At 41.7% G+C, this 13,377-nt stretch overlaps 1 protein-coding gene across 3 annotated transcripts; it reads left to right on the forward strand.

Moving 5' to 3' along the window:
* The first annotated feature begins 21 nt into the window (after window positions 1-21).
* Window positions 22-11,955, forward strand: CSTF1 (cleavage stimulation factor subunit 1). Of its 3 annotated transcripts, none has more exons than XM_009437401.3 (6): window positions 22-236; window positions 3,240-3,440; window positions 4,912-5,189; window positions 5,349-5,546; window positions 6,673-7,063; window positions 11,163-11,955. In XM_009437401.3, the coding sequence occupies exons 2-6, from the start codon at window positions 3,272-3,274 to the stop codon at window positions 11,420-11,422; spliced, it is 1,296 nt and encodes a 431-aa protein (XP_009435676.1). In that variant the 5' UTR covers window positions 22-236; window positions 3,240-3,271; the 3' UTR covers window positions 11,423-11,955.
* Window positions 11,956-13,377: the final 1,422 nt, after the last annotated feature.

The raw sequence follows: 13,377 nt of genomic DNA on the forward strand, positions 1-13,377 counted from the left end.
TGACAACAAACCCGTCGCCTTGAGTCGCGTTTAAGGGCGCACATCGCGCGCAGGCGCACTTGCTCCCTAAGACCCCGGAAGTGGTGGAGCCAACGGCCAGCCAGACCCGTGGCAGTCCCAGCCCCAGGGGGCTCTCCGCGGTCGGCCATTTATCGGTGAGGCAACAGCCCCTTGACGTCAAGCTTGACGCATTGGAGATAAAGTCCGAGGAGGTGAACTAACCTTTGAACGTGCCAGTAAGTAAGATGGCGAGAAAAGCAAGAGAGCGTGGGACCGATCGATAGCGCAGCGGTCGGCTTGGCGCCCTTTCAGCGTGCGCAGTGAACGTGCGCTCGGAGCGGTAGATTGGGCAGGATTCGCGCCTCCATTTTTCCAGGAGAGAGCGGGATACCGAGAGAACCGGACCAGCTGGTACTGGGGCACGGGGAGAGTAGCTGGTGCGGTCGGCTGGGGCGTTTAGAGAAAACCACAGAAACGACTGGGGCGAGACTGGAAAAGTCGAGAGTTAGCAAGGTGGCATGCGCCTCTACTTTGTGTTTCCTAAGTTGCCCGGCTTGGCCTGCACCCCCTCCTCTTCTCGAAGGGCCTCGCTTCCATTCCCACCCAGTCCTTAGTTCGCCTCTGCATCCAGATGGTCGCGGCGCATATAGTGAGGGGGCGTCTGTGTTCTAGCCTTTCCAACTGCGATGTATCCGGTCCTGGATCGGGTTCTTGTCCTCGTGTGCTCACCTGCAAATTGGGGATAATTAGGCTTCTGTTTACCTGGCGAGTGAACGTTCTGTGGGAGTTGAGAAGTTAGGGCTGGGCCACTTAAAATATATATATATATATATATATATACACACACATACACACACACACACACACATATATATATACACACGTGTGTGTGTGTGTGTGTATGTACACCCGGGATGTGCTCAGCAGAAGTGAAGAGACCGGATAGAACAGTGGTGTAGGGGAGCCAAAAATGGCTTCCCTCCATCCTTCCAGGTACCTTATTAGGACTAAGAGTTAAATTCACATAAGACGAATTAACAGATTACTGCAGGGTAAACAGGATGTGCATGTAAAGCATTGAGCTGGCATACGGAAATTATTCGAGTCATATTAACCCAACATTAGCAGTAGAATCTCTCATCAACTTTTCTTTGCCAGACTACCCACTTGTGATTTTCATTCTTTATTGGTACTTAAGAATCTCCCATTTTTTTCGGGTAACTGAACATTGTCCATGGGAGAAAAACGATATTTAATTACGTCACAGGAGTCCCACAAAATACGAGACTAAGAAGTTGAAGTCAGATGATTAAAGCCTACATGGCATCCTGAGCTACTGAAAGGAATGAATAGAGGATTGGGGGCGGGGGGCGGGGAGCAGCTCTAACACAAGTTATGGGACGGTGAACGGAGGAAATGTATGGTGAATCAAGTTTGTTATGCAGACAGAATAGGTGATCTTCTGGGTGGTGTCAGCCTCTAATCTCTCATGTGATCCGAGTTAATCTTCCCTGGTTTATAAGGATTCGTGACAATTGAGGTATTTTTGGAGGGTCAGACTTTAGGCAGGTAAGGAAAGCACAGGGAAAGCCTCTTCCCGCCTGCTGTTCTCCAGGTGCCCACAGTTCAAGGTAATCAGCCCGCCAAAGCATCTCGTTTTGGGCTGGCATTTCCTGAACTCTTTCAGTGGTTAAGCTCAGGGATCTGGAGTTGGCAATTCTGGTGTGCTTTAACCTTGGACAAGTAACTCAGCCACTTTTTACCTTGAGTAGGTGTCCTGACCTCCTTGAACCCATTTCATCATCTTTATTTCTGTGCCAGGATTTTCTACTCAAGCATAGACCTACTATGTTCATGTACTACTTCATATACTTGAATACATTGAATGATTTTATTCAGTGAACTGATGCTTACAAAGTCCTTAGCATGACGGTATCTGGCATGCAGGAAGTGCTTAATGTTATTGGTTATTATTAACACCATCAGTGTCATACAGTGTGTAAGAAATCAGGCTCTGGGCCAGGCGCAGTGGCTCGCGCCCGTAATCCCAGCACTTTGGGAGGCGGAGGCAGGCAGATCACCTAAGGTCAGGAGTTTCGAGACCAGCCTGGCCAATATGGTGAAACCCCGTCTCTACTAAAAATACAAAAATTAGCCTGGTGTGGTGGCGGGCGCCTGTAGTCTTAGCTACTCGGGAGGCTGAGACAGGAGAATAGCTTGAACCCAGGAGGCGGAGGTTGCAGTGAGCCGAGATCGCACCACTGCCCTCCAGCCTGGGCGACAGAGCGAGACTCCGTCTCAAAAAGAAAAAAGAAATCAGGCTCTGAGGTCACTTTTATTCTTTATTGCTGTCCCCAGACACCTGTAGCCTTTTAATCTTGGTCCAAACATACACATACATAAAGGCATTGATTTTTGGTAAGCAAATTATCATGTTCAACAGTTGGAGTTCTTTTTTGAATAAGCCAGAAACCATTTACAGTTTTTTGTCTCTTAAGACTGAAGGAAAACTTAGACACTTGTAAGTCAGTGCATGCACAATCCTTCCAGATTTTTACTGGTTTTTTTTTTTTTTTTCATTTTTATTGTTTTGACCTTGATTGGCAGTATTTTATTGGGCAGCTCACCTTTGAGCCTTTCTAACGCATTTAACTCGGTTGAGTTTTTGTAGTACAGTTGCTTTTTTTGCTTCATATTTTGATTTACTGTCTAATTAGATTATATAATTACAGTAACAAGCTCAGTTGCCTTAAAACAGGTTTTGAGAATGAACATAAAAGATTAGTAAACATACAGCTCAGCTAGTGGAACCAGCAGTCTAGGTCTTGACAAAATAGCAGCTATCTTGCATATTGCAGGTACCAGTCAATGTTTAATTAACAGAAGAAATGGAAGATTCTGGGATAGCAATAAAGAACAAAAATCATAGGTAGCTAGTTTGGTGGAGAAGAAAAGTTGGTGAGAGATTGTACCGTAAACATTGGCTAACATGACTTGAACAATTTCTGTATGCCAGGCACTGTGCTCAGGGCTTTATATGCACCACTGTGTTTAACTTCCAGTAACTTAACAGCTGAAGAACCTCAGGCTTAGAGAAATGAGGTCACTGACCAAAGATAATGCAGCTAGTAGAGATGGGATTTGAGTCCTGCAAGATTAAGTCTGACCAAAGAGTCCTATGTTGCTTCTGTGATTTACTAGAGCCTGTACCCTTCACCGTCCATTTTCCATTTTTGCAGCTGGCAGGGAAACTGTCTTCCTTTTCTCCAAGATGTACAGAACCAAAGTGGGCTTGAAGGACCGCCAGCAGCTCTACAAGCTGATCATTAGCCAGCTGCTATATGACGGCTACATCAGCATCGCCAATGGCCTCATCAATGAAATCAAGCCTCAGTCTGTGTGTGCACCCTCGGAGCAGCTCCTGCATCTCATCAAACTAGGTAGATTGTGAACACAAATCCATACGTCCCATGGCAAGGTTTTAGATGTTTTCATATGGCAGAATTTTTCAAGATTATTCTTGTTTTGTTTCAGTACCTAGTATGAGCCGGGTACTTCAGTAAGTAAGTAGTTCAGTGTGAGTTCAGGAAGTAGCTCAGTAAGTAAGGGGTAAGCAAAGTTCAGATTATGAAGACCTTAAGCTGGTTCTGGCCTGAGGGTCTTTGTACACATTATCTGGAACACTCTGTCAGACATATTACTGACTTCCTTCAGATTTTACATCAAATGTCATCTGAGTTCTCTTAACCCCTAAAATAATCCAACCCTTTCGTGCATTTTCCCAGTTACCCTGCCATAGCGATCCCATTTGTTTTATAACGGTTGTTTTGAAATTTCCTTTATCATTTGGGCTGTTTCCCATAGGATCCTTACCTCCACACTTCCCACCTACTGCTGCCCCCTTGTCAAAAAAGACTACAAGTTGAGTAAGGATCATGACCTTGTATTATTCAGCATGGAGCCTACCTGGCTAATAATAGAAAGCACTCAATAAAATATTGAATTACCAAACATGTTAATACCCTTTGACTTGGCAGTGCCAATTGTGAGCATTTCTCCTGGGGAAATAAAATGGACAAACTGCAATGCCAACAACATGGAATTAGCTGTAAATTTTTAAATATCCATAAAAGTGAATACTATAACATAATTGTATAGATGAATATTTATTAGCCAAGATACACTTTTGTTCTGCTTAAGTGAACAAGTGAGTCACAACATGTTACACAGCATTGCTCTATTACTGTTTTGAAAAATAAAACAGCCGTGCATGGGGAAGGATCCCTAAGAATTTATACCAATACGTTAGCAGTTATTATCTCTGGGTGGTAAAATTCAAGGTCATTTTTATTTTCTTGTTTATCCATAGTGTTAATTTTTCCTCTACTAATCAACATATTATTTGATTTGTCAAGTTATTTATAAATTTTAAATGCATATTCTTGATAAACCAGTTTTTTTAAAATAACAACTTTATTTCAAAAACATTTCACTAGCATTCATGTTAACAGTGGAGCTAACTTAACGAGCATCAGAGCTGCTAATATATCTCAACCCTAAAAATATTAAAATTTGGAATGGAAAAAAATGGATAATTTAACTACAGAACTGCTATTTTTTGAGTTTCTGTAGTTATAGATAAAGTAGTAAACTCTGGAGGCAAGAACCTGGGGAAATGACTTTGTCTATTGGAGCCTAACCTTCCAGCAACCCATGTGGCCTCACAGCGTGGTGAACTTTGAATAGCATGGGCAAAATACACAGTTTTGTAAAGTATTAGGTGTCACGCGACTCCAAGAAATAGGAAGTTGACACTGGTGAGCATCTTTCCAGTTTGGATCTAGAATTTTATCTTGGCCTTTTTAAAAAAAACACTTGTTTTGTTACGCCCTTAATTTTGATTTCTTTCAGGAATGGAAAATGATGACACCGCAGTTCAGTATGCAATTGGTCGTTCAGATACTGTTGCCCCTGGCACAGGGATTGACCTGGAATTTGATGCAGATGTTCAGACTATGTCCCCAGAGGCTTCTGAGTACGAAACATGCTATGTCACATCACATAAAGGACCATGCCGTGTAGCTACCTATAGTAGAGATGGACAGTTAATAGCTACTGGGTCTGCTGATGCTTCGATAAAGATACTTGACACAGAGAGGATGTTGGCCAAAAGTGCCATGCCAATAGAGGTAAAAATTCCAGTCACATACTTATTGATTGCCTTCTGTTTTTCATTTTTGGAAAAATGAGAGTATGGTTGAAACCAGCTTTAGTTTGCTACAGTTGTGGATTGTGCACTTGGATTCAGACACATTCTGTGCCTTGAGCGTCTCTTCTTGTTGGTCTAGGTCATGATGAATGAGACCGCACAACAAAATATGGAAAACCACCCAGTGATTCGAACTCTTTATGACCATGTGGATGAAGTCACGTGCCTCGCTTTCCACCCAACAGAACAGATCCTGGCTTCTGGTTCAAGGGATTATACTCTTAAATTATTTGATTATTCCAAACCATCAGCAAAAAGAGCCTTCAAATACATTCAGGTAGGAATCTTTAGAAAGGAGCTTTATATTTTTTCTTAAATACAATGAGCTATTATACAACTATTCTCTTTTTAAAAGTAGTCTCGGTGATCATCCTGTAAGATGCATACAGACCAGGATGCATGCCCGATGGCACATGGATCAGATTTTATTGGCACATAGATCACGTGCTATCATGTACCTGCTCCCTCTGGCTGGTCAGAGTTTATAATCTGACCCTTTGGAGGGTTTGGAATCCATATCACTCTCTAAAGGTTGTAGATCCCTGTTATAAACAAAACATGACCAGCTTCACTAATATATAACTTAGAGGAATAAAAAAAAAATTTCATTTGAAAGTATTAAGTATTTCCTGGCAAGGTGACATTCGGTACCCTATTTTGAATATGCGTTGCAGAAATACTGATGTTTTAGTTGTGGCTTCTGTCTGTCTGATAATTAAACTAGGCTGGTTGCAGTGGCTCATGTCTGTAATCCCAGCACTTTGAGAAGCCAAAGTGGGAGGATCACTTGAGCCCAGAAGTTTATGGTCAGCCTGAGCAATGTAGTGAGACCTCATCTCTACAAAAAATTCTTTTAATCATCTGGGCATGGTGGCACACGCCGATAGTCCCAGCTACTCAGGAGGCGGAGGCAAGGATGATCATTTGAGCCCAGGAGGTTGAGCCTGCAGTGAGCTGTGACCATGCCGCTGCACTCCAGCCTGGGCGACAGAGCAAGACCCTGTCTGAAAAAAATAATAATAAACTTAATTTTTCACTCAATATTTGCAGCCCTAGAGCAAATTAAAGAAGCTCTTAGGTACAAGTTGTACTTCAGTTAACCATGCATGAATGTGTCATTGTCTGATAATACTCCATCCTTAGTTTACTCGGTGTTCATTTGTAAATAATGAAGCTCACTTCTGTAGTTTTTGGAATAATATAACCAGTAAATATTTAGTTTTGGAAATCTATTCAAAAAATACTTTCATATGTTCCAGAAAGCACTTTTTTTCTTATGATACCTGTGTAATATCTAATAATTGTTTTATAGATTCTTTTCATCAGCCAGATATTTTCCACATTTCCTCTGGATTTAATTGTTCACCAGTTGGTCACTTGTGTTAATGTCTCTGTCCCAACAGGAAGCTGAAATGTTACGTTCCATCTCTTTTCATCCTTCTGGAGACTTTATACTTGTCGGAACTCAGCATCCTACTCTTCGCCTTTATGATATCAACACCTTTCAATGTTTTGTCTCTTGCAATCCTCAAGATCAACACACCGATGCTATATGTTCCGTTAATTACAATTCTAGTGCCAATATGTACGTAACTGGAAGCAAGGATGGCTGCATCAAATTATGGGATGGTGTTTCAAATCGATGCATCACGACTTTTGAGAAAGCACATGACGGTGCTGAAGTTTGTTCTGCCATTTTTTCCAAAAATTCTAAGTACATTCTCTCAAGTGGAAAAGACTCTGTAGCTAAACTTTGGGAAATATCAACAGGACGAACACTGGTCAGATACACGGGTATGTGAGAAGTTGATGTTACTTAACATTTCTGTAGTGTTTACACTTTCCAGAACTCTCTTTTAGGACCTCACAATAGAGCAATACAATATCTATGCATTGAGCAAGGCAGATGTTACCCTTTCTTAGATAAGAGGAAACCAAGACTTACAGGTTAAGTCATTTAGCCAAGGCTACACGACTTGGAAATAGAACTGTGCTTTCTTTGCTCTTCTGAGCACCTCACACTGTGGACTAGGGCTGGATTCCATGCAAGTAACATTTGAGAACCTGGTGATCCATCTGTAGACTGGCCTGCCCTCTTCCCACAGAAATGTGAAAGCAATCCAGAGAAAAGTTTCCAATAGTAGATCTCAGTATTATTAATATATGCATTCACGAAAGAATGGCTGAGAGGGAAGATCTTATCCCATTCCTAAGAGAGCAGAGCTAGCCCGCAAAGGAAACCACATTAATTCTGAATGCAGATATAAAGTAGGCTCAGCAGACAGAAAAAAACTGCATCCATTGAATTCTCATTTATGTATGTTGGTCTCATTGGTAACAGTAGTGCCTGTGGAGTCTTTTTATAATAAAATCTATTTAAATTTATCCTATCACTCGTAGGGCCCAAGTCTGGTTATTTGATAATGAATGTTAAAACACTGTCTTCTGTTCCTTGTAGCAGCAAAGACTGTTGTTTGGTAGAAAACCTCCAGAAAATTTCTGATTGTTTCTTCCATTGTGAGATAAGTTTGTATCATACACTAAAACTGGCATGAGCATAACTCAAAAAAAATCACAAGAAAACAGTATTGGAAGGGACTGGACTGTGTTTAAGTTTGCATTGAAGAGTCAGTGACATCTGACCCACTAGGGGGCAGCATAACTTGCCTTAGATTTGTCTCATTGTAACCAAAGTTCCCTTCCCCAGCCATCTTTCTGGCTTCTGATACCACTAGCAAATCTTAGGAAGAGCCATTTTTATCATAATTCTTGGTGACTTCATTGAAACACTTGTATAAAGTTGTTCTGAAAAGTATTTATTATAAAGAACTACTTTATAATAGTTGTGTTTGTTGCAAAAAGAAGATACAAAAGTGATCAGGGTAAATGTGAAAGTACTCCCCCTATAGAAGTTATAACTATTTTAAGGAGTGTGCTGTATCTGGACAGATACACACCAGCCTACTGACAAGAGCTTATATATTTGCTCTAGGAATGTTTTGGGTGTTTTATAATAGTATGAGGTTGATTGGCTTGTTTTAGTGGGGAATAGCAGTGTGGTTTTTCAAAAATGTAATTATGCTGAATTTATGCACAGATTCCCCTTTTCCTTTTTTCTCATTTCACAGGTCAAGCCCCTGTCATGTCAGCATGTTAAGATTTCTGTTCCCAGTTTTAATAATTAGAATTTGGGCCGGGCACGGTGGCTCACACCTGTAATCCCAGCACTTTGGGAGGCTGAGGTGGGCAGATCACAAGGTCAGGAGTTCGAGACCAGCCTGGCCAATATGGTGAAACCCCGTCTCTACGAAAAATACAAAAATTAGCTGGGCTTGGTGGCCGGCACCTGTAGTCCCAGCTACTCAGGAGGCTGAGGCAGGAGAATAGCTTGAACCTGGGAGGCGGAGGTTGCAGTGAGCCGAGATTGCGCTGCTGTACTCCAGCCTGGGCGACAGAGTAAGACTCTGTCTCAAAAAATGATAATAATAATAATTAGTTAGAATTCAGAGGGTTTTTGAAATGATGAAAAGGGAAAAACTATCAAAACTTTAGAAATTGGGATGCAAAAAATTAAAAACAATACAAATAACATACAGGACTGGGGGAAAATAGTTATAGCATATATACAGATGTTAGACATTGAGTTAACATCCTTAATCTATAAAGAGAACTCAAATCAGAAAAAGATGAGTCCAAACTCGAGAAAAAAGGAGCCAAAGGACAGGGGGCTGCAGAAGAGAAAAATGGTCAGGAAATGTAAGAAAAGGTGGCCAGCCTTGCTGCAGACCCAAGAAATGAATATGGGGACCTGGTTTTGTTAATCAGATTTCAGGAGTCTTAAAGATTTATATTATCTACTATTGATAGAGATTTGGGGAAATCATATTTTGTTGGTCAGAGTCAGCTGGTAAAATATCTCAGCACAGTTTGGTGTCATATCAAAATTTTAAATACACGCTTTTTGACCCACTATATCTACTCTTAGAAATTCAACCTAAAGAGGTAATTGGGCAGACATGCACATGCCCATAAAAGGATGTGTGTCCCATCATCATTTGGCGTGGCTGAAAGTTAGAAACAGCATAGATGTCCAATAAGAAGCACTGAGGAAATCTGTTACGCATCCATGGACAACATACACCTTTAAAAATAAGTATGCGTGCTAACATGGGCTGAGCACTCGCACTCCAGAGCCTCCTGTGCATTCTCTTATTCTTAATCCTCACAGCCTTATGGGGTAGGTTCTGTAACTACTCCATGGAACAGATGAGAAAATTAAGGCTGAGGGATGTTAAGTAATTTGCCCAGGGTCACATTAGTGTTGAACCCACATCTGACCACACAGACTTTGTGTTTTTATCCACTAAGCTGTATTCTGTCTTTACAGATCTGCACTACATATGCTTGAATATTAATAGTATATGACAAATGCTCTGACTTAAAGAAGTTACAAATGAAGCCAGGGGCTGTGGCCCACACCTGTAATCCCAGCACTTTGGGAGGCCAAGGTGGGCAGATCATCTGTGGTCAGGAGTTTGAGACCAGCCTGGCCAACATGGTGAAACCCCGTCTCTACTAAAAATAAAAAAATTAGTTGAGTGTGGTGGCGTGTGCCTGTAATCCCAGCTACTCAGGAGGCTGAGGCAGGAGAATCTCTTGAACCCAGGAGGCGGAGGTTGCAGTGAGCCAAGATCACACCATTGCACTCCAGCCTGGGCAACAGAGTAAGACTCTATCTCAAAAAAAAAAAAAAGAGAGAATTTACAAGTGAGCACATAACACTTAGATATTTCGAAAGAGTATTCACCAAAGTATTGACTGTTACCTCTGATGGGTGCAATTATCAGGCAGTTTTTATTTTCCTTTTTATACTCTATTTGGTACTTTTAAACATTAAAATGTGTAATTTATAGTCATAAAAAGGCTTCCTTTTGGAAAGTAGATATTCATATACTTTGTCTCAGTAATTCTGTTTCTAGGAATTTACTCCTAAGGAAATAAAGCTTTCTGTACAAAGGATGTTCATTACAACATTACTTATAATTGATATAAACTAAATGTCAGGAAGTAAAAGAATTGTTAAATAGGTGGGGCATGGTGGCTCACACCTGTAATCCCAGCACTTTGGGAGGCCGAAGCAGGTGGATCACAAGGTCAGGAGATAAAGACCATCCTGGCCAACCTGGTGAAACCCTGTCTCTACTAAAAATACAAAAATTGGCTGGGTGTGGTGGCGTGCGCCTGTAGTCCCAGCTACTTGGGAGGCTGAGGCGGGAGAATCGCTTGAACCCAGGAGGCAGAGGTTGCAGTGAGCCAGATCACGCCACTGCACTCCAGCCTGGCGACAGAGTGAGACTCTGTCTAAAAAAAAAAAAAAGATCACACACAAAAGAATTGTTAAGTAATGGGGCTTCTAAACATGAGGCACTTTGCATCTAGTAAAAAACATGGAAAAATGTACTCAACATAAAGTTGGTTAAAACTATAATAGAAAAATATAGTGGCACCAATTTTATATGTATTTTTAAAATGTGTTTTTTTATGCCTCGAAGTACATTAGGACAGTAACAGTATTGCTTCAGGTGATCTGGTGATCTCCTTTTTTTTTTTTCCTGATGCAGTCTTGCTCTTGCTCTGTTGCCTGTTGCCCAGACTGGTCTTGAACTCCTGGGCTCAAGCAGCCCTCCTTCCTCAGCCTCCCAAAGTACTGGGATTACAGACGTGAGCCACTGTGCCTGGTTTGATTTTCTTTTTTGTACTTTTTTAGAGTTTCTGAAAGTGTACAAGGTGTATCACTGCAACAGGTTTAAAATGCTTTTACATTGAATGCTAGAACGTTCTGAGGGTCTAAGATGTGGACTTAGAAAGCTATCCCTCTTGGTCTCTGTGGCAGGCGCGGGTTTAAGTGGACGCCAGGTGCACCGGACACAGGCTGTGTTTAACCACACCGAGGACTATGTGTTGCTGCCCGACGAGAGGACGATCAGTCTTTGCTGCTGGGACTCGAGGACAGCCGAGCGGAGAAACCTGCTGTCGTTGGGGCACAACAATATTGTACGCTGCATAGTGCACTCCCCCACCAACCCCGGCTTCATGACGTGCAGCGATGACTTCAGAGCGCGGTTTTGGTACCGGAGATCGACCACCGACTGAGCCACCTTCTCCGTAGGGCTCTTTCTCGAGACTCTACCCTCCTCCCCCACGTCCTGTCTCAGCTGCAGTCGTAAGTCCGTGCACCATCCTTGACAGTTTTGCTGCCACCTCTGTCCACATTCTTCTTGGATTTGTATAAAAGAATCTTTTTTTACCTTGATGTACAATCATGGTGGAAAAAGTTGGAAACACAGATCTGTGCAGTTCTACATTCACTGATTATTACAGTGCGATTTTCATCGGTTTTGTAAGTACAGGACTTGCCGTTTCTTTTGATCTCTTGATTGAAGGAGGATAGGGCATTAAAGTGCTTTTGACATGAGGAATTTTCATTTGGTTCTTTTGTCAACTTTCTTGCTTATTCTGCTGAACCCTCTGTGTATTTCCTTTCCAGGTATATTTGAACAGATAAGTAGGCATGCAGCTCTGAGACTCCAGAGTTTTATGCCATTATCAAAAGCATTTTCGAGAATCCCTCAATTCTATCCTGAAATGATGTTATTCTGATAATAAAGCTCAGCTCTGCAACTTTATTGTTACATATTTTTCACTTCTGTAAAATTAATGGCCAGTTTTTCCTGACAGTTTATAGGAACAGTATCTTTCAACATACTCCCTACATTATCCTTCAATATCTGCAATACTTGTCTTTAGTAACTGTATTTCTGGTAAGATTATGATTTCATGAGAAACAATTGAAAATATATCCGATCTAATTAAATTAGGTCAGCCTGCTATTGCTATCAGGTGTTGCCTGTCTTCACGAATGATTAGTATGGATTGACCTCTTTCTTAGGTGGTTTTAAGTCTTCAGTTCTCGTCAGCATGAACTAACTTCTCATCATGGAGGCACATAGTAACTGCATTCTCAGAAGATTTATGCAGTTAACCAATTGATACAAGTTTTCTTTTTCTTGAATTTTTTTTTTTTTTTTAATTGAGGCAGAGTCTTGCTCTGTCGCCCAGGTTGGAGTGCAGTGGCGTGATCTCAGCTCACTGCAAGCTCCGCCTCCTGGTTTCACACCATTTTCCTGCCTCAGCCTCCCAAGTAGCTGGGACTACAGGCACCCACCACCACGCCCGGCTAATTTTTTTTTTTTTTTTTTTTGTATTTTTAGTACAGCCAGGGTTTCACCATGTTAGCCAGGATGGTCTCTATCTCCTGACCTCGTGATCCACCTGCCTCAGCCTCCCAAAGTGTTGGGATTACAGGCGTGAGCCACCGCGCCCAGCCTTCCTGAAGCTTTTTAGAACATGACAGTACTTCTCTGGATTCAGCACTAGCAGAGTCAGAGAACTCTGAACTCCCCTTGTACAAACATAAACTTTGCTTTATATTTATCCCAAAAAAGAAATACCTTATGATCTGCATAGGAGTACCTAGAAATATAAGCTGGGATCATTTGATAAAAATAGTAAATAGATTGAAGTAAAAGTCATTGCTTTATATTATAGGAAGTTTTTTGTTTTGTTTTGTTTGTTTTGTTTTTGAGACGGAGTTTCGCTCTTGTCCCCCAGGCTGTAGTGCAATGGCGCGATCTCGGCTCACCGCAACCTCCGCCACCTGGGTTCAAATGATTCTCCTGCCTCAGGCTCCTGAGTAACTAGGATTACAGGCGTGCACCACCATGCCCGGCTAATTTTGTATTTTTTTTAGTAGAGACGGGGTTTCTCCATGTTGGTCAGGCTGGTCTCGAACTCCCAACCTCAGGTAATCCGCCCGCCTCAGCCTCCCAAAGATAACAGGCGTGAGCCACCACGCGCGGCCCCATCATAGGAAGTTACTGAAGTTATTGCGTAAACATTCTGCTTTAGTCATCCTTGAGGATCGTTTTAACTCCTTGATCTGTAAAATTGTCTTAAGCATCTTAACATGTTACATCACAGGGTTTTAGCTCAGATTTCCAAAGAGCCATATTTTTTGGTGCATAGTGAGTGTAAATTTCCAGTTGTAC

Source organism: Pan troglodytes, chromosome 21, assembly GCF_028858775.2.
Source record: "Pan troglodytes isolate AG18354 chromosome 21, NHGRI_mPanTro3-v2.0_pri, whole genome shotgun sequence".
Lineage (NCBI taxonomy): Eukaryota > Metazoa > Chordata > Mammalia > Primates > Hominidae > Pan > Pan troglodytes.